Raw genomic sequence first — 21343 nt, forward strand, 5'->3', positions numbered from 1 at the left:
AAATGGACTAATACAGGATCCCGTCACTCAGGTAGTGGACATAATATCCAATAGGTAGTTTTTCCACCCTCCCCCTTCTAGTAGTCTCCAGTGTCTATTTTCCTCATGTTTATGTCCATGGGTGCTCAATGTTTAGCTCTGACTTATAAGTGAGAACATGCAGTATTTGGTCTTCTATTCCTGCATTAATTTGCTTAGGATTATGGCTTCCAGCTGCACCCATGTTGCTGCAAAGGGACCGCCTAATTTCTGATCAAACAATAGGAGTCTGGGCTTGTCATCAAGGTGCAGTAATCACTCATATGACTTTTTCCTCTTGCTGTGCTTGAGGCAAAATGAATTAACACCAGCTGAAAGGATTCTGAACCACTTTTTCACCTGCTGAGCCCACATTACATGCAACCTATTACCCCGTGGGTCTCAGAACCAATAGTGCCTGCTTCTCAATCTCAGGTCAAGTTGATTGGAGCTGAGATGTGCAGCAGAAGGGATGCTCAGAGCGAAGTGGAAATAGAAATAAAGCAAAATCCAAGTTTTGGTGTAGGTGTGCTCCTCTTTGGGAGAACACAGAGATTCCAGATTGTATCCATTGGCAGAAAAGTCTGAGAAGGGGTTCATTGCTTTCCTACCTTTGTTTGACTTTCAGGTCTAAAACACATCATTTACATCACTAGTCTTCATAGTGGTAGCGTAAGATGGAATAGGTTGAGGGATGAGATTATACTTTTGAAAAATCTTCAGAATTCTTTAGTGAAAAGATTGAGATTCAATTTAATTGAAATCAACAATCATGTTCCCTTTCAGATGCCATGCAAGAGTCTGGAGATTCAAAGATCATGGGGATCGATTCCCTGCTTCTTTAGCATTAACTGGGGGGTGGCGGTTGGGCAGCTAATTTTACCTGAAAGGGTCAAAGAGGGCTTCAAAGACGAGGTGACATTTGAGGCAAGTATTCAAGAATGAACAGAAAGAAAGGAAAAGAGAGAGAGAGAAAGAGAGAGAGAGAGAAAGAGAGAGAGAGAGAAGGGAAGGAAGGAGGGAAAGAAGGAAGGAGCACATGTACCCTTGAACCTAAAATAAAAGTTTAAAAGAGAGAGAGAGAGCGGAGAAACCTACACATGTACCCTTGAATCTAAAATAAAAGTTAAAAAAAAAAAAAAGAAAGGAAGGAAGGAAGGTGGGGGGGATGGGGGAAAAAAGGGAGGGAGGGAGGAAGGACTAAAGAAGTGGGAAGGGAAATGACATTTTAATCACAGAAAACACATGAAAGTGCACAGAGATTTTGTTAAGAGGAGATAAGGCTAAAACCCCAGTGCATTGACAGAAAGGAGAGGGGCAAGAGGTGATACTGGAAAATGAGTCCAGGGACAGATGGTGAAGAGCATCAAACACCACGCTTCAGAGCTCAGACTTAATCCTAAGCCATGGGAAACTTGCAAAGGCTTTCTAATGAGTACAGTGGTAGCATGATCAGAACTGAATTTTGGAAAAATAATTATAGCAGCAATACAGAGAAGATTGCACCTGTGTAAATTCAAATAAAAATAAACCCAACCCTTATTGCTGTGAGAGCTGACATTTCTGCATCTGTCGTGGGAAATGGTCTAAACTATTCAAGCAAAGGTAGTGAAGCAGCAAAGGTGGTGAAGTAGCAAAGGTAGTGAAGCAGCAAAGGTGGTGAAGCAGCAAAGGTAGTGAAGCAGCAAATCAAGCTTTATCAGTGTCTCGGGATCCTTTCTCGTGCTGTTTGTTTGGGGTCTGATATCTCACTTTTCTTTTCCCCTTTGCTTTTATTAAGAGTTGCTGCTGTTCGGAGAGGTGGTTTTGTCCCCCCAGAGATAAACTGAACTAGCTCAGGATGATCCTTTTGCCTCTGAGTCTCTGACTTCTGCTCTAATCATCCTTCCAGCCTGTGGGTTAAGTTCATCTCTTATGAAGTGGGCTGCAGAATGAACTGCCCCCCACCCCCGGAGCTCAGAACCATCACTTTATTAAGAATGTAGGGTCTTGGGAGCCTGCACTGTAGACCAGACACTTATTTGTGGCCCCCTAACTGAGTGAAAAATACGACCAAGTTCATGCTCTAGAATTTCTTTGGTTTAAACTCAAGCACTGAACGTTATGAGTAACTTTAGAAGTGGGCTGTTCGTTCTGTCACTGCCAAATACAGCCAGGAGTGAAGGCACTGGGGTGAGAAGTCAGAGATCATAGAGAAGACTCTTGAGAGTTGTGAGGTCAGAGACTTCTTCAAATTCACGAAGTTCCTTTCTCCTCATTCTACCACCGACATTACCACTTGGTTGTTTTGGGGGATAAATTTTCCACAAAGAAATTGTTTATCCACTTAGTTTGGCAAACACAAGTCAGACTATCACGAATGCTCTGTAGAGAATGAAGCTGTGTTCACAGGGGAATGTTGAGTATCTGGCTTGGCTGCCCTACTAGCTATGTTATTTACTCCTTCACCATAAGACAAATGACTATATGTAGGGCTTCCAACGATGACACTGGAAATGTTAGATCTGGAAATGTCAGGAGTCTACTGTGGACCCCTCCCACCAAAGGGTTGCCTCACCCCAATGCCCCTACAGGGTTCAGACTTACTGCATGGTCAAAGGCCACTGAGTTGATAACCATGAAATTCTTCAGGTTGTACTTGTAGGGTGTGTAATTCCCGTGCCAGGCCACAACATTGAATGGGGAGACATCCTAATCACAAAAAGCAGGAAAGGATGATTTTACCATCAAATGCTTTTGTAACTGTGATCCCACAATATGTACTGGGCATACCTCTCTCTTCTTTTGATTTGATTTTGTTCTTGATTTAATTTTACTATCCTTTGGGAGAAGTACAACCCTGAATCATTTTGTGGTTGCTCCACACACCCTCTACTTAGCCACTAACCCTATTTTTCTGGTTCATAAGCTGCAGCTGCCTTCTGATCACAAATGCAGCAGAAGCACAGCACATTCTCCAAGTAGTGCCTTTTCAAGAATTTTTAACCTAACTGTGAGGATCTGTGGATGTCAGCAATTCTAAAACAATCTGGGCTACCTTCTGTTTCCTGGAGCAGAGAGTACCTGCTGTGATACTTCTCCAGGTAATTTCAGCCTAGAGGAACTTGCAATAGACACAGTGCCTGGGTCGGTGAGTCCAGGAGAGGGGAGAAGGCCTCTAAAAGTTCCCACTCCAAGGACTTGAGATTTCAGAGCAATCCTAACATAATACTTCTTGGTCTTGTCCTGGGGTAGAAGAGGATCAGTGTTCTGCTATAGGAAGGTGGTCCCTTCTGTATCTATGGGTCTGAAAGCTCTAAAGATTTTAATGAAGGCACTACTCATAGAGGCATAGTTAGGGTTAACTGGAATGACTAGAAGTGTTGAGGTATCTGAGCCTAGCAATAGTGGGAAGACACTGCCATTCCTGGGCATGTGGAATAAGGAGGGAAATATTGTTATAGTAGTTCAGCAAATGTTAGGACTATAAAGAAGGGTGCTACCCAGTGGTGTGCTGGTAAATATTTAACAACTAGCACTCTGAAAATATATATAAAGCATTGACATATAGTGTTTACTGATTTCTAAGGTGGATAGAGTCTCACCATGATGATTTTCTAGCTACTAATATGACATCACTGAATACAGAGTTGGACAGAAGTATGTATATCAGCTTTTGCAAGTCACTATGAATCAGCTCAAGCATACCACTAGGGCTGTCCAACAGGAACTGAGGTCATATGGGGGATGCAGCTACTGCCAGAAACACAGTCCTAAACAGGGAGGAAGCAGGGGAAGAAATCTCCCAATTTGTCTTTCCTCCTGCCTTGCAGTTTCTTGTGGGTTGAACCCAATAGAAGCCAGCTGGCTAGAGAGCCCGGGTGATAGAGTTAACCTTCCAGGACACAAATCATGGCAAAGAGGGAGAATGGATCAGTGGGGACTCACACAGAGAATAACCAGCACAGGGTCTACCTGGAAAGTGCAAATCTTTCTGGAGGAGATACTGGCTGGTTCTAGAATTGTGGTTCTTTAACAATTGTATGTAAACAATGATCTGAGGAACATGCTTAAAATGAATGTAGGTTTCCATGTCCCATCTCCAGAACTTATCATTTTTTTGCAAGGCTAGAGTAATATCTGAGGATCTGCATTTTTTTTTTTTTTTGAGAGGGAGTCTTGCTCTGTTGCCCAGGCTGGAGTGCAATGGCATGATCCTGGCTCACTGCAACCTCTGCCTCCTGGGTTCAAGTGATTCTCCTGCCTCGGCCTCCCAAGTAGCTGGGATTACTGGTGTGCACCACCACGTCTGGCTAATTTTTGTATTTTTAGTAGAGACGGGGTTTTGCCATGTTGGCCAGGCTGGTGTTGAACTCCCGACCTCAGATGATCCATCTGCTTCAGCCTCCCAAAGTGCTGGGATTACAGGGGTGAGCCACCACGCCCGGCCTAGGATCTGTATTTTAAACAAGCCTCCTTGAGGGTTTCTGATGCAAATAGCCCCGGAATTTTGAGAGACCCTGACCCAGAGAATATGAAAATAACAATGTGTCTGCTTCAAGGGTTAGTTTTAAGTGCCAAACTGGTTGGCCTCAGCTGGTTGGCATTATCTCTAGATGTTGCCTGAGAAGAATAACATACCTTGGAAAACATAAGGAATAAGTCAAATAGACAAAATGAAGCAAACAAATAATGCTAAACAGAAGAGATCTTTGGGTTCTTCTCATTATATGATTATTTTATTCTAATATATATTCAGTATATTTCATAATATGTTATAGAGTCCATATTACATTATTGTTATTATTATTTATTAATATCTGTGCCTTTGCTTGTGTCCTGAATTTGCCAGCCTGGTGGTACAAACCAAGCCAAGCTAATTAACTGAATTCTACTTGTTTTGTAGAATTGCTTGTATTTGAAATAGGGTGGTATTGGAGAGTATAAATCTTGGTTGATCTGTTAACTCATTTCCTTTTCAGAACATATTATGCTGCCCATATATTATGCTTTCCATACCATTTATAGAGACCCACATATTGCTAAGATTTTCATTGCTTGGTGAGTAGAAAGGGCACAGCCTTTGGAGTCAGAGAGATATGGGTTCAAATGCTGGTTCTGCCACCTACTGTGAAGTTGGTAAATTATTTATCATTAGTGGCCTTTTTCATGACTATGAAGGTATCATTGACTACTAGAACTATTTACTTTATCTGTAGTGCCATAGTGGTATGATAACAATGAAAGGATGTATGTAAAGTTTCTAACACTCGCCTTGGCAATCAGTAAGTGCTCAATCACCCTTCATTTCCTCCCCTGCCTGCCAACCCTCTTACTTTACCTGTTTGGCAGCAAACAGCTTGCCCTGGTATTTATTAATGACAGTGTAACCACCTGGTACTTGGCGATCCTCATACCAGGCAACGGGTATCAAGAAATCACGAGGATTGGCCAAGCCATTGGCCCCTAGAACACAGTAACCCAAAAGTCTTTTAGAAACTACCAAAACATAGGAAAGATGCCCATGGTTGCATGAAGAGAAAGGCTTTCTTTCATGTCAAGAGCCACTCCACAAATCGCTTTCATTGCTTAAAGATTCACTGGATTTCCAGTCTGGTACCTTTTAGGAAGACCCAAGGAATCTGGTCAGAAAAAAATTCACAAAAACCAGCATTACTTTCTAAGGTTGTGGAGTGACTATGGTTAACAAAACCACCTTATATGCATTATCTTATCACTACAGGTGAGGGGAAGGGAAAAGAGAAAGAGACCTGAAAAGAGGAAAAGCGAATATCTGATAGAACTCCAGAACTTTTTCTTTTAAAGGACTGCCTGAATACTCTAGAACTCATGACAGTCCTTCATCTCAGATAGGAAGGGTTACGTGCTGTTGCCTGAGGCATGCCTCTGCTCCTTAGACAGAATTCAGATTCCAAGTCTGAAAACTGCTCTCCAGCCTGAAAAACCCCGTCTGCCACTCAGGAAGAAGTATTTAGGACCTGCCTGCTTACCTTTGGTTACGAGTGAGTGTTTCCTCCAGAGAAAGAAAATAAATCAAAAGAGCAAACATGAAAAACGTACATGCAAAAACAATGTAACTCTGAGAGCAGCGAGCTGAGGAGTGTTTTACCATTTCCAGCTCCTGGGGTTAAAAAAAAATAAGCCCCCAGCTGGTTAGCAAATTATAGATATTTTCCAGAGGGTACATGTTCCCTGGAACCTGGAGGCTATGCTGACTATAGAGCAGCAGGAAGCCAGAGCAGAGTGGGAAGAGTGGGCGGTGAACAGGATGACAGACGGCCCACCACGGCTCCAGCTGCCTCTTGCTGCCTCCCACCTTCCTCTGCATATTTGGATTCCTCAGGGGAGTTGACCAGAAGGCACACACTGGCCTGTCCCTGTTTGCTCTAAAAAGCTGTTGACAGGGAAGGGAAGAACTGGGAGATGTGACCAAAGAGGAAACCAAGGGCCAATTTTCCCAGTCACTCCTTTCACCCCAAGAGACAGTTTGAGAACACCCCCTCCTAACATTTTCACTTCCTCCAGCTTGCCAGAAGAATGGGGGCTGGGGGGACCTTGGTTCACTTTTGAATGTTTTGATCTGCCTCCTGGAGTGTGGTTTCTAGATCCTTCATAGCACTGAGTTATGTACTTTTTTGACTGCTAAGTGTGTGGATTTGGTGGGGTATACACAGGTTCATAGACTATGTGTCACCCAGTCCATCCCTCCTTTCCATAGGAATACAGCCCAGGGAGTTTTTATGGCCTTCCTACTTTATAGTCTTACAATATACAAAACAAAAAGCAACCCAAACCAATCCATTATAAATCTCACTGACTTAACAAAAAGATCTTCCTCTTAATCACAAAGCTCATTCTCACTTGTATGCTTTTGCAAAGCTGTTCCCTTTCCTCTTTACTCTCCTCAACTTTTCATAAAGAATTAGTCAACTTCTCATCTCTTCTGTGGAGCTGTTTCTGGCGACCCTAGCCCACAGTAACCCAAACTTCTATATTCATTCCTGTACACACTATGCAACCAGAAATCTATTACATGCTGCCTTTATGTCCAATGCCTATATACTATTCTAGAGAGATTTATAATGGATTGGTTTGGGTTGCTTTCTGTTCTGCATATATTTTCTGGCAGACCCTTGGTCTAGAGAAGAATTTGTTTAGAGAGAAAAGTGGAAGTTTGAGTGAGACAGCGAAGGGAGAAGGATGTTTAACTTTCACACAATTATCTGTGTCCTACATCTCAAGAGAGGCGTAGAGGCTTGCAATGAAGATTTACCAATTGGTCCAAGGTCAGGTAACTCAAAGTGGACACCGTAGACTTCCAAGAGGTAGCCCCTGGTCTCCTCAAAGACATCTATGCTGAACCGCATTCCTCTCTGGAATGGAAAGTAGACACTGGTGTGCCTTCTGAAATCACAGCTGTAGTTATAAAGAAGCTGCCCAGAGCCATAGCCTGTCCCACATGCAAAAGTAAAGCTCTGGTTTGTTGAGCTGCTTGGGAGGTTACCAGAGCAAACATGAGTTAAAAAGAAAAACTTAAATCCTAATCACATATTGACCCAAGCCAATTCTAGTCTACCCTCTCATTGGGTCCAGAGATAACGGAAGCCTGATTTAGCCACATTAAAAAAAAAATGTCCACCTTCACTGCCTCTACTGCCATTAGTGGGAACAGGGCCTTATCCAGAGTGTATGTAAATATTTAGGAAAGTGCAGTGACAAGTGGTCTTTGTTTTAGAATTATGTGCTATATTAAAACAAAGCAGGCACCCAAGCTTACTCTTCAGCACATGGAACCTTCTGCATAACTCAAATTCCCTTCTCGTTGCCCAGACATGACAGATATTTTAGAGTTGGAAATAGCAGCAGCTGAAACATCTGACTGCTCCCAAATTAGTGAGAGGCAGGGAAGAGAAGGGGACACATCACCAACCTGAATGACGCAGATCTCATTGGGCTGTACAAGCATCTTGCCAAACTCGGTGTAAATGAGAAGATTCCCTTTCTGGGGAACTGAACAAAAAAAGACAGGGCAGTGGTGAGCAATTCTTTTGGTGTGATAACCATTTCATGAACAGGAAAGGCTTAAGGCTGCATTTGCTTTTTCATTCCAAATGAAAAGAGCTTTCTTGAGTCTCTTGGGGAAAAAGATAAATTCTGACAACTTAGATTAGCTATTTTCCTATCTAGAAGAATGTGAATAAAACAATGACTCTGCTTTTTTGGTCACCAGGCAAGAAACTTGTATATGCACAATTTTGTGACATGGCCAAAAAGGGGTAGCAGAAATAGGATGGAAAATTACCCATTTCTGATAGTTGCAGTGAAAGGCTGATGTTTGCTTGTGTAACATATATACCAAAATGTTGATTCCAAAATATTGATACTAAAAAACCCATCAAATATAATAGGCAGACCAGAACAATCTCTGATAGACTTTACATTTTAGATGGTCTCATGAAAATTTGAATTTAAATTGCAGTTACTAATGATAAATGGGCTTTTACTGCGTGAGTCTGAAGGCAAATACAGTTACCTTAATAAGTTAATCCTATTAGTATTAGTCTTCATTTCTTTTCAGCTGCCCAGGTCTCCCACATCAGAAAGGTCCAGAAGGGAAGAGCAAAGACAGAGAGACAAGGAAATAGAGTAGGAGCTTTGAGGTACACTAGAAATCTTTTCCAGACCACCTGTGGCCTCTAGACCTCAGTCTCTGGATTGCACTAAATGAAATAAGACAGATTGGAGAATGAAGGAAAATAATGTGCATAAAATTAGAAAGCAGCTTGTAGTTAGGGGTCAATTAACAGTGAGGAGGTCTGAAGTCTTCAGAACTCACCAATCAAGAAGTCCCCATCTGAATTGTAAAAGCATCTGAAATATATAGAGTAATTCTTGTGATTTTCATTTCTAACATTACCTAGACAAATTACTTCATAACACAAATCGTTGTTTAGTGCCTATGTACCAAGCTCAGAGCTGGGTATAAAATGCGGAGCAAAATGACCCAGGCTCTGCCCTTGTGGAACTTAGAGTCTAGTGGGGAGTCAGAGAGCAATCAAATAATTACAGAACAATATCACTGCAGACAGTAATGACCCTGTGAAAATCAAGTTCAAGGGAATGAAAGAATAGGGACTTGGTTAGTTTGAAGAATCAGCAAAGGCTTCTTCAAAGAAGGGACACATTTGACCTGAGATCTGAAGATGTTATCTAGGTGAGGGTTTGGAGAAAGGAAAGAATGTTCCAGGCAGAAGGAACAGCAAGTGCAAATGCTTAGAAGGAGGAGGGCACGTGGCAGGTTGAAAGAAGTGAATGAAGCCCATTATGGCTCAAGTGGAGAGAGTGGAGGTGGGCTGATATGAAATTTGAACCAAAGAGAGGCCTCCAGAGCCTTGTCATAGGGCTGTGATCTTGTCCCTGATTCATGGCTCACAAATCGCCACTGGGCTTTGGACACAAATGGTCCAGTTCCAGAGGTAGTGTATAATAAGGCAGGAATGCCATTTGCATATTTTGTTTTGCAAAGCCAGTATATAAGCTCCTCTACTTAGGGATTTTAAGCTTACACAGAACTATTAGCTGAAGCCAAAGTCGGGTAGCCTGCTACCAACAGGTGGTCCTAAAGGAAACTCACACAGTGTGACCTGGGGCTCAAGAACAGCCCTGGGGAATCTTAGAAATTAAGGATATTCAAAGGCACATGTTCTCAGGATCTCCTGAGGGCTGGGTCATGGGTCACTGGTCACTCATATTTGGCTCAGAATACATCAATTCAAATATTTTACATATTAATAGTTTGACTAATTTTGTCGACAATAATTTGGCACCTGGACAAATTGGGCCTCAGAGAAGACTCAGAACCCTGAAGGAGTTGCCTGAACTCAGAGCTAAGGTACCAGCAGGGACCCATTGAAAGCGCCTTCAACTTTGGGCTTCTCCTCTGATGGAACTAAGTCCTCCTGAGCCCTGTTTCGTTGACAGTTCTTGATTTTTTCCTCCTAGGAAGTTCTCATTTAGGTTCCTGATTCTAGTTCACAGGTGCATTCTAAAGGATTTTCTCCATTGCATTTTTCTTCTTCTTCTTCTTCTTCTTCTTCTTCTTCTTCTTCTTCTTCTTCTTCTTCTTCTTCTTCTTTTTTTTTGAGATGGAGTCTCACACTGTCCGGCCTGGAGTGCAATGGTGTGATCTTGGCTCACTGCAACCTCCGCCTCCCAGGTTCAAGCAATTCTCCTTCCTCAGCCTCCTGAGTAGCTGGGATTACAGGCGCCCGCCACCACGCCTGGCTAATTTTTTGTATTTTTTAGTAGAGATGGGGTTTCACTACGTTGGCCAAGCTGGTCTCAAGCTCCTGACCTCGTGATCCGCCCACCTCGGCCTCTCAAAGTGCTGGGATTACAGGCGTGAGTCACTGTGCCCGGCCTCCATTGTCTTTTTCTAAACACAACAAGAATGACCCCCTTTTGGGTACCATGTTTGGTTTCCAGTTTGGAGGTGCATTCTAAATGGTCTTCTCCATTGTTTTTTCTCCCAAAATTTAGCACAACTGGCTTGCCTGCGCATTCGCGTGACTGTCATTTTTGTACATAAATGAGAGACTGAGCTCCTCAGCTCTGAAGAGAAAGGGCATTTTGTTCCTCCCAGCTGAAAGGCACCCTGGGTGACTAGGGGCTGAGTTGCAGTGTCTGGGGGATTCATCCGCTGTGATGTGCAGTGGCCCTACAGGGAACCCCCCCAAAATAGTTTAAAAAGATTTGTCCCAGAAACGCGTATAAGAGCTGACCACTTGGCATTCTGAGGCCTGTCAGAGGTGCTAGATCTCTGGAGAGAGAAACTGAGACAGCTAAGAGGGTGGAGACGACTCAGCAGCGAAACACTGTGGAGTCCTGCCTACAAACAGTACACCAATCCACCACCCAAAAACCCCTAGGCCACAGCTCAGTTCCAAAAAAAAAAAAAAAAAAAAAACAGGGTACACGAATAATCTAAGAATGAGGAAAGACAAGGAGAAAGGTGCCTCTACTTGCAAGTGTTTACGTAAAATGGAAAAGTTCAAGGGCATGCCAGGGTTTCTAGTACTCCAGCTGGTTACCTATTATAGTCTGTTGTGCACATTTTAAACCGATGGGAAAATTGTATTGTTCAGAGCCCAAAGGTCAACCTGTAACTACAGAGTTTCTAAGTTCTCTATTTCTCTGTTTTCTTTTTTGCCTGCTTTAAATCTGCTATTACTTTTCTACTGAGATAAAAACCACAGGTTGGGCCAGGTGCGGTGGCTCACTCTTGTAATCCCAGCACTTTGGGGGCCGAGGCAGGTGGATCACGAGGTCAGAAGATAGAGACCATCCTGGCTAACACAGTGAAACCCTCTCTCTACTAAAAATACAAAAAAATTAGCTGGGCGTGGTGGCAGGCGCCTGAAGTCCCAGCTACTCGGGAGGCTAGGCAGGAGAATGGCGTGAACCTGGGAGGCGGAGCTTGCAGGGAGCAGAGATCTTGCCACTGCATTCCAGCCTGGGTGACAGAGAAAGACCCCGTCTCAAAACAAAACAAAATGAAACAAAACACCACAGTCTGGATCTGATGTACACCTTATATGTGTTGATTGATGTCTTATGCCTCCCTAAAATGTATAAAACCAAGCCATAGCCCAATCATCTTGGATACATGTTCTCAGGATCTCCTCACGGCTGTGTCCATTGGTCACTCATATTTGGCTCTGAAAAATCCTTGAAATATTAAACAACAACAACAAAAGGATATTTGGACTCAAAGTCAAAATGCCTTTCGATCTACTCCTGCATTCCAGGGCTCCATCCTCCCTTTTCTGTTTACATTGTTATGTGATGTTCTTGTTTATATCACGGATATCAGTCAAGATAAATGCCTTTTGTCTCATTGATCATCATTGTCAATAAATATATATCAATATTGCCTTGAGAAAAAAACCAATAACAAAAATAACTATGTATGTGCATATGTGACTTCAGAAGAGTGAAACCTGGAGTTTGCCTTCTGGCCAACAGCCCTTAGAAGATGGGCATGTCCTGCCCTAGAACTGAGCCACTTACCTGTTCTCCATGGAGGTATTGCAGAGGAAAATGTGGATAGCAAGCCCATTGTTAGACTTTATGTCTCCAGCTCCACACAAGGTGTGCAGGCCCTGGGAGAGAGCCACAGAAGAGGGAAAGGTTAATGTGAATGATGCCCAAGAGGCAGCCCTTCCGCTGGTCCCTGAGGGTCATGAGGTACATTTCTACTAGGGTCTTCCCTTTGGGACCGGTGGGACATTTGGAATCCAGGCAGCCTCTGAGGAGCCTGAATTACCGACTCATGTTTGGTAGTTTGTGGTTTACCCTAGTCTCCAGCCATGGCCTAAATCTGGATTGTCTCAGTGGCTATATCAGAAGAACTTACAGAGCATCAGTTCATTACTTGGTATTTTATCAATTTGATGCTTGACATCAACTGGAAGAAGAGATTCTGTTGGAGGTACCATCAGGCATCTAGGAGGCTTGGGGAGGAAGGTTGCAGCCTCAGGGACCAGTTAATGCCCCTCAAGTACACTCCACTATGGGCAGCCCTCTGCTTATGAATAGGGTCAGCCTAATCTCTCTGGAACAGGGCAGAGGACTGCATTCTGACAGACTGTGTAATTCTCTCTGCTGTGTGACCAGATGATCCACAGTGCAAGAAACCTTAACACGTGGGTCTTCTCAAAATAGCCCTCGGTTCCAAACCTGCAGATAGAAAGCCAAAAGAAGGGAGCTCGGCTCCTCCAGATAGCTACAATTCACACAAGAAAGGAGATGGGGGTATCATTTTATATTTTAACTCAATTTGTAAGTTTAGGGTGTATTTAAGTGAGTCTACACAGGGTTTGGAGCATTTAATAAAGATGAGAACTTCAAGATGTTTCCAACAATTTGTCCTGTGGCTGGGCACTTGGACTGTCCCTAAGTAAGCCATGAGCTGAGGCTGGTCTGCAGAACCCTCCACTGGTCTCTTTGAGTCCCACTTCCTTAGAGCTCCTTTCTCCTCTCCCCCAGATACTCCTTGCTCTGGGCAGTTATTCCAATACTCCCGGGACCTATAACTACCAAACAGAGCTTCCAATCAGCATTGTACTAACTAGAGTTGCCATGCTGAATTGACGCCATTCTAGCCCAAGCATCTACTTCAGGGAGATCATGAACTTGGATAGGAAATATTTTATTATATTTACTTCTGCTAATCTCTGAGTGAAATTTATCATTTCCTTCAACTAACATGAATGTAGGCAACAAATTACAGTGGTATTAGGGGTGCCTATAACTTTATCAGTGATAAAAATCATTATAGTCGTTATAGATTCCTCAAAATATATTTACGCTCATACCATAATTATTAGATGTTTTCCATAGATATTATGATTTAGCACATTAACAAGAAAGCATATGAAGGACTATAAACCAAATCAAATTTGTTTTTAATAGTATTTTTATCATTATATTTCAATATCATTAGCTTCTTTGTAATATTATATAATTTATTTTATATATTCATAAACAAAGACATCATCAGACTATCAAAGCGAGCAAAAAGATTAAAAGCCCCCATTCTAGCCAAAAGAAAGGAGCTTAAGTAGGAAAATGTTCAATTGCCATTGACCTTTCTGAGATATAAATAGTTCATGAATACCCTTTGGTGTCAGGGGCCATATGGTTTCTGTAAGTAAGACATTGCTCCGCCAGCCCCCAAAGCATACGCAGGTGGTTTTGTCTCTGCTGCCTCCTGATAGGGCTGCTTCTGCTTGGCATTCAGCCTGCAAATGGTTGGCTCACTCACCACAGAAGAGAGGAGAGCAGTAGGAAGGGTGTGGATGGGACTGACTTACACTCACAAAGTCTACTTTCTTCTGAGATGCTTTTGGAATCTCAAATGGTTTCCATCTAAGCTGGAAAAAAAAATACACGTACAGAAAAATTACTTCATAAGGGTAAACCATAGGCCTTCTAAATACATAGCATCAATTACATAGAAAAGAAAGGACAGCTACCCCCTCTGTGAGGCTCTACTTGTGATTTTGTTATTTTAAAATGATTATCCATCATTTCCTTAAAGGGATCTGTTAGTGTGTATGTTATTTGTGCATGTGCACATGTGCTTGTGTGTGTTTAAAACTATATGAATATAAACTGCTTTTGTTCCTTAGCACTTTAAATTATAAAAACAAAAGAAAACCATTGCTTCCTCTTTTAGAAGCTATTTGTTTCTTTTAACATTTTGCTCAGGCACATCAGTGAGTTTTGACTGATGCTGCTTTTCATGCTATTTATAATCAGGTCCCTTTCCTGTCATGCCAGCCTCTCTGTGTGGGCTCCTGACACTGCAGGGGAAGGTTCTACTTCTACTTCAAGCCCTTAGAGTTCTAAATTATTTTTTTAAGAGAAAGAAAGAGCACCCAGCTGAGATCTGATTTGGTAAATGCAGTACCAGGTTCAGTTGCTTCACCAAACCCCACGTTTGTCCCTAGGCTGCCTGACAGTTCAGTTTAAATCACAACAATCTTTAATTTAATAATGAAATGATCTAAGGAAGACGGGAGGAAAATCAGCAGGTTTAGGCCCTTCTTGAAGTGTCAGCCCAGCGCTTATTAATCAACTTGGCAGCAGGCCTGACTTAGCCAGGCTCACAGCTGATAAGCCCAGCTGCCACATTTCATGGAGTGACCTGCACCCTGAGGACTAGCTCCACTGGCTGCAGCACCTGGTCAAGGTGGGCATGGCAGGACCTCCATCAGGTCATAGGGCTCAGCTCATTCTGTATTTCAGGGAGGGAGCCAGATGGGAAAGGAAATAGCAAATGGAAAAGGCAGCCCTGGGATTACTCTGCCTCTCTGACATAAACAGGCAGTAGCCTTCATTTCTTAAAAGCAAAGCAGGATGGTTACATTCTAAGATACTGAAAAAGGATGTAAAATGTTGATTTGGGAAACAGTGCTGAAATCATGCTTCAGAAAGAAGGAAATGCTTTAGGACTAATTTCATTAAGGATGTTATCTCTTAGGGGTGTAATAGGGGGACCTGAGGGCAAGGATCTAGGAAATGGTTTCTCAACCTTTGCACTATTGACAGTTTGCACCAAATAATTCTTTGTTGTGGGGAGGTGTTCTGTGCATTGTGGGATGTTTAGCATCATCCATGGCCTGCCTCCACCAGGCTCCAGTGGCATTCCACCAGGTTGTAACAACCAAAAATGTCTCCAGACATTGCCAAACATCATTTGGGCGGAAATTTTCTCCCAGTTGAGAACCACTGACCTAGGAGGATATTTCCCTGACATCAGGAAGTGCCACAGCTAAGCGCTGCTGGATTTTTTAGGGGAAGTTCTGGTCTACCACTAACCATTACCTGCTGCTTCCTTCTATAGTAACAGAGCAGAGTATTTATACCCAGGAACATTGTTAGGAAGACTATAATACCTAGAATCCTAGTTTCAGAAAGAAAATCCAGAGAGAGTCATCTTTCTGGATTTCCCAGTAGAAGGGATTTAAGTATCAGATCAATGGTTGCCTGGGTAACCTTTTAGCTTTATCCAAAGATTCTCAATCCTGGCCACCCATGAGAATCACATGGAGAGCCTTTGAGACCAAGACCAAATTAAATCAGAATCTGTGAGGGTACGGCCCAGACATAGATATTTTATAAAAGTTCTTCTAATGTGCAGCTAGGATTTAAGAATCAGCACACCCAATCCAGAGGGTCTGTGATTCTTGTATTGATGAACCAAGCATCATGCTCAGAAAAGTCCACTCAGTCAACCAACCAACCAACCAACTGATCAATCAACTAAATTCTGGCATCTTGGGCCATATGTGGCAGTGACAATGCCAGTTACTAAATAGCAAGAATGATTAATTAGTACAAGTCTAAGGATTTACAAATCTAAGGAAAAAAGTGACCAAGAAAAAAGAAGAAAGAGCAAGGGGAAAGAAAGGGGAGAGGGAGAGAGAGAGAGAGAAAGAAAGAAAGAAAGAAAGAAAGAAAGAAAGAAAGAAAGAAGAAAGAAAGAAAGAAAGAAAGAAAGAAAGAAAGAAAGAAAGAAAGAAAGAAAGAAAGAAAGAAAGAAAGAAAGAAAGAGAGAAATCCCAGTATCTGGGGATTTCCTGCCTGGTTTGTTGTACTGGGACAATACCTTTGTACATCTGCCTGATGTTAAAATACGTGTGGTAAGGCCAGGGGCGGTGGCTCACATCTGTAATCACAGCATTTTGGGAGGCCAAGGCGGGTGGATCACGAGGTCAGGAGTTTGAGACCAGCCTGGCCAAAATAGTGAAACCCCATCTCTACTGAAAATACAAAAATTAGCTGGGTGTGGTGGTGTGCACCTATAATCCCAGCTACTTGGGAGGCTGAGGCAGGAGAATCATCTGAACCCGGGAGGTGGAGGTTGCGGTGACCCAAGACCTCACCATTGCACTCCAGCTTGAGCAACAGAGTGAGACTCTGTATCAGAGAAAATAAACAAACAAACAAACAAACCTGTTGTGAGTAGAAACAAAGTCCTGGCCCTCAGAGAAGGGGTTTGTTTTCTTTGAGTGGAAAAGACTGAGTCAGAAAGAATGGTGGGTTGACCAGTTCAGCTGGTCATTTTTCAAGGTCTTCTGTAGCACATTAGCCCTCAAGTCATGAGAAGAGAGAGCCTGGAGTGGTGGATGAAAATGCAACTACATTTCATATTGAGGGGAGCATACCTTCAATACCCACAATCTGGAAGAAGCAACGACCTTGATGAACCTTTTCTAATGCAAAAAATGATCCCCACCAAATGACAGAGATGGTATATGGAGAGGAGTCATTTATCTGTTGGCCCTGATGGCAGAAGATTATGCAGAGTCTATATTCAGATCGTACTGGGCCTGTACCATGAAGGATAATAAAATCCCCAAAGTGGTTCTAATAAACTCAGTACTCACAAGAGAAAGCAGAGATTTCGGTTGGGAGCTCTGATGTGATATTTTGGTAAGTGTGAGGAGGGAGATTTGAGCAGAGGATTAATAGGAAGAGTCCATGGAGTGCATGGTAGAAACATCTATTAAAGCCAGCTGCAGCTTCATTGTAGGCTATGGAGTGGTAACTCTCTGATCCTAGGCCAGACCAAAAGGACAGTGCACTGAAGACTTGGTTTTTGCTACTGTCTCTGTTCCCATTTACTCTGTGATCTTCAGGAAAGCCATTTTCTCTCTCCAAATTTTGTTTTTTTCTTACATATAAAAACAGGGTGCTGGGTGAGAACTATAGTTCCATAATTCTCTCCAGAGAAGAACCTCTGAAAGAAGTAAAAGATGCTTGCTGACTGATTTAGTCCTTGTTATGGGCTAAATTGTGTCCTCTTCCAAATTTGTGTGTTGAAGCCCTAACCTCCAGTGTGACTATGTTTAGAGATGAGTTTTAAGGTTAAAAGATATCATTAATGTGCGGCCCTAATCTGATAGGATTGATGGCCTTATAAGAAGAAGAGATCTCTCTCTCTCTGCGTGCACTCAGAGGATAGGCTATGTGAGGCTACAGTAAAAGGACTGTCTTTAAACCAAAGAGGAGCCCTCACAAGACATCAGCCTGCTAAAACCTTGGACTTGGATTCTCAGTTTTCAGAACGGTAAGAAGATACATTTCTGTTGTTTAAACTACCCAGTCTGTGGTATTTTGTTATGGTAGCTTGATCAGACTAACATAGTCCTACAACTTTTCAAAATAGTTCATTTTATTTATACTATATACTCTTGTTAAATAGTTTCTTCTATATAGAATTTACTTATAAAACATTTCAAAAACAATAAAATTAATTGTAACACCCAAGCAATGGCTTGATTATAGCAGGCGTTAGTATTTGTTGAATGACTGAATAGATGAATAAATCTAAGGCACTAAGAACATTGCTAAGAACAAGACTAAGGCAAATTTTTGAGATCTTTTTTTTCCTGGGATGGAGTCTCGCTCTGTCACCCAGACTGGAGTGCAATGGCACAATATCGGCTCACTGCAACCTTTATCTCCTGGGTTCAAGTGATTCTTCTGCCTCAGGCTCCTAAGTAGCTGGGACTATAGGTGTATGCCACCACACCTGGCTAGTTTTTGTACTTTTAGTAGAGATGAGGTTTCACCATGTTGGCCAGGCTGGTCTTGAACTTCTGACCTCAGGTGATCCACCTGCTTCGCCCTTCCAAAGTGCTGGGATTACAGGCATGAGTCACTGTGCACGACCTGTGAGATCTTTTGGTAGTCAAAATAACATTCAGGCAATAGCTAGAAAATCAAATATTTCTAAAAGTCCAAAGGTGATTTCTAAAATGTCAGTTCTTCATATGTGTGTGAAATCATCACTTCCATATCTTTTCTTTTTTAAAAAAACTTTTTTTCCAATCCTGCTACTTCTGTAGATCACTTCTATATCTTTTCTGACTTTCTGTTCAATCGTTCTATCAACAGTTGAGAGAGGGGTGTTGAAGTCTCCAACTAAAACTGTGGGTATGTCTATTTATCCTTTTAGTTATATTATTGCTTCACATATTTTACAACTGTATTCTATGAGTTCTATTGGAAGATAAACTTTTACTTGCTAGAAATGAGGTGGTCAAAAATAATTTGAAAGCATCTTTAAGGGTGTCCGAAGTTAGAATTAAAAATTATTTAAGATTACCAAAGGAGGAAGACAGAATTGGTGTCAACATTTGATGATCAAGTTTCAAAATTCATACTCAGAAATGAAAAGGAAATATTAGTATTTCCAGTTAGAATACTGGGAGTTGAACTAGATGATCCAAGTATCCCTTTCAAAACTGAGATTCTTTAATTTACTGAGATTCCCTCCAAATTTCCCATGGACTCAACTAGATTGGATGACCTGAGTACTCTCAACAACACTGGCTGAGGATAGACAGACATATCATTAGAAGTCAGTACCACCTATCCAAGAATTTTGAAGTAACTTCTAGGTGAAATAGTCATCATAATGTACATATTAGTCTGTTCTCACATTGCTATGAAGAAATACCTGATACTGGGTAATTTATGAAGAAAAGAGGTTTAATTGGCTCACGGTTCTTCAGACTGTACAAGAAGCATGATGCTAGCATCTGCTCAGCTTCTGAGAAGGCCTCAGGAAATGTACAATCATGACAGAAAGTGAAGCAGGAGCAGGCATGGCTTACATTGTGGGAACAGGAGTGAGAAAGAGAGAGGGGGAGAGAGAGAGAGAGAGAGAAAGAGAGAGAGAGAGAGGTGGGAGGTGCCGCACACTTTTAAATGAGCAAACCTCATGAGAACGAACTCACTAGCATGAGGACAGTACCAACACGGATGGTGCTAAACCATTCTTGAGAAACTGCCCCCAAGATCCAATCACCTCCTGCCAGGCCCCACCTCCAACATTAAGGATTACAATTTGATATGAAATTTGGGTGGGGACACAGATCCAAACCATATTATTCTGCCCTTAGCTCCTCCCAAATATTCTGTCCTTCTTACATGTCAAAATATAACCATGCCTTCCCAGCAGTGCCCAAAAGTCTTAACTCATTCTAGCATTAACTCAAATGTCCAAAGTCTCATCCGAGACAAGTTAATTCCCTTCCACCTATGAGCCTGTAAAATATAAAATAAGTTAGTTACTTCCAAGATACAATGGGGGCATAGACATTAGGTAAATACTCCCATTCCCAAAGAGAGAAATTGGCCAAAACAAAGAGTCTACAGGCTCCATGCATGTCTGAAACACAGCAGGGAAGTCATTAAATTTTAAAGCTCCAAAAAAATCTCCTTTGATCTCATGTCCACAACCAGGGTACACTGGCATGAGGGGTGGGCTCCCAAGGCCTTGGGCAGCCCCACTCAGGTGGCTTTGCAGGATTCAGCACCTGCAGCTGCTTTCATGGGCTGCCATTGAGTGTCTGTGGCTTTTCCAGGTGCATGATGCAATCTGTGGATGGATCTACCTTTCTGGAGTCTAGAGGATGGTAGCCCTCTTCTCATAGCTCCACTAGGCAGTGCCCCAGTGGGGACTCTGTGTGGAAGTTCCAGCCCCACATTCCCCCTCCACACTGCCCTAGTAGAGGTTCTCTGTGAGCACTCCGCCCCTACAGGAGGCTTCTTCCTGAACATTTACGTTTTTCTGTACATCCTCTAAAATCTAGGTGGGGGCTCTCAAGCCTTAACTCTTGTATCCTGTGCACCTGCAGTCTTAACACCACATGGAAACTACCAAGGGTTATGGCTTGCACCCTTTGAAGTGGTACTTGGGTCTCTTTGAGTCACAGGAGAGCTGGAGCAGCTGGGATGCAGGAAACAGTGGCCTGAGGTTATGCAGGGTAGCAAAGCCCTGGGCCTGGCCCACAAAATCATTCTTCCCTCCTAGGCCTCTGGGCTTGTAATGGGAGGAACTGCCCCAAAGGTCTGTGAAATGCCTTTGAGGCTTTTCCCACATTGTCTTGGCTATCAGTATTTAGCTCATTTTATTTATGTAAATTTCTGCAGCCTGTTTGAATTCTTCTCCTGAAAATGGACTTTTCTTTTCTACCACATGGCCAGGCTGCAAAATTTCCAAACTTTTACACTCTACTTCCCTTTAAATACAAGTTAAAATTTAAATATAAGTTCAAATCTAAATTTACTTTTAAATGTAAGTTCCAACTTCAGATCATTTATTTGCTTATGCATGTGGGCATAGGCTGTTAGAAGCAGCCCGGTCACATCTTGAATGCTTTTCTGCTTAGAAATTTCTTCTACCAGACACCTTAAATCATCATTCTCAAGTTCAGAGTTCCACAGATCCCTAGGGCAGGAGCACAATGCAGTCAAGTTCTTTGCTAAGGCAAAACAAAAGTGACCTTTGCTCTAGTTCCTAGTAAGTTCCTCATTTTCATCTGAGATTTCCTTGGCCTAGACTTTATTGTTCATATCACTACTGGTATTTTTGTTTCAACAATTTAACAAGTCTCTAGGAAGTTCCAAACTATCCTTCATCTTCCTGTCTTCTGAGCCCTCCACACTCTTCCAACCTCTGCCAGTTACCCAGTTCCAAAGTCACATCCACATTTTCAGGTATCTTGATAGCAATGTCCCACTCCTTGGTATCAATTTTCTTTGTTAGTTCGTTCTTGCACTGCTATAAAGAAAGACCTGAAACTGAGTAATTTGTAAAGAAAAGAGGTTTGCTTTGCTCATAGTTCTGCAGGCTGTACAGGAAACATAGCAGCTTCTGCTTCTGGAGAGGCCCAGGAAGCTTTCAATCATGGCAGAAGGCAAAGAGGGAATGAAGCATCTCGCATGATGAAAGCGGGACCGAGAG

At 42.4% G+C, this 21343-nt stretch overlaps 1 protein-coding gene across 1 annotated transcript in view; it reads right to left on the reverse strand.

The window, feature by feature from the left end:
* Positions 1-21343, reverse strand: part of HGD (homogentisate 1,2-dioxygenase) — a 48838-nt gene that overhangs the window by 11542 nt on the left and 15953 nt on the right. Inside the window, exons 4-10 of the mRNA XM_073009753.1 lie at positions 13893-13952; positions 12088-12179; positions 8855-8889; positions 7949-8028; positions 7292-7391; positions 5339-5463; positions 2605-2709 (exon numbers count right to left, since the gene is read on the reverse strand). Coding sequence (XP_072865854.1) covers positions 2605-2709; positions 5339-5463; positions 7292-7391; positions 7949-8028; positions 8855-8889; positions 12088-12098 — 456 coding nt within the window. The 5' untranslated portion in view covers positions 12099-12179; positions 13893-13952. The remainder of the gene's footprint in view (positions 1-2604; positions 2710-5338; positions 5464-7291; positions 7392-7948; positions 8029-8854; positions 8890-12087; positions 12180-13892; positions 13953-21343) is intronic.

Source organism: Chlorocebus sabaeus, chromosome 22 (assembly GCF_047675955.1).
Source record: "Chlorocebus sabaeus isolate Y175 chromosome 22, mChlSab1.0.hap1, whole genome shotgun sequence".
In the NCBI taxonomy this organism is placed as follows: Eukaryota; Metazoa; Chordata; class Mammalia; order Primates; family Cercopithecidae; genus Chlorocebus; species Chlorocebus sabaeus.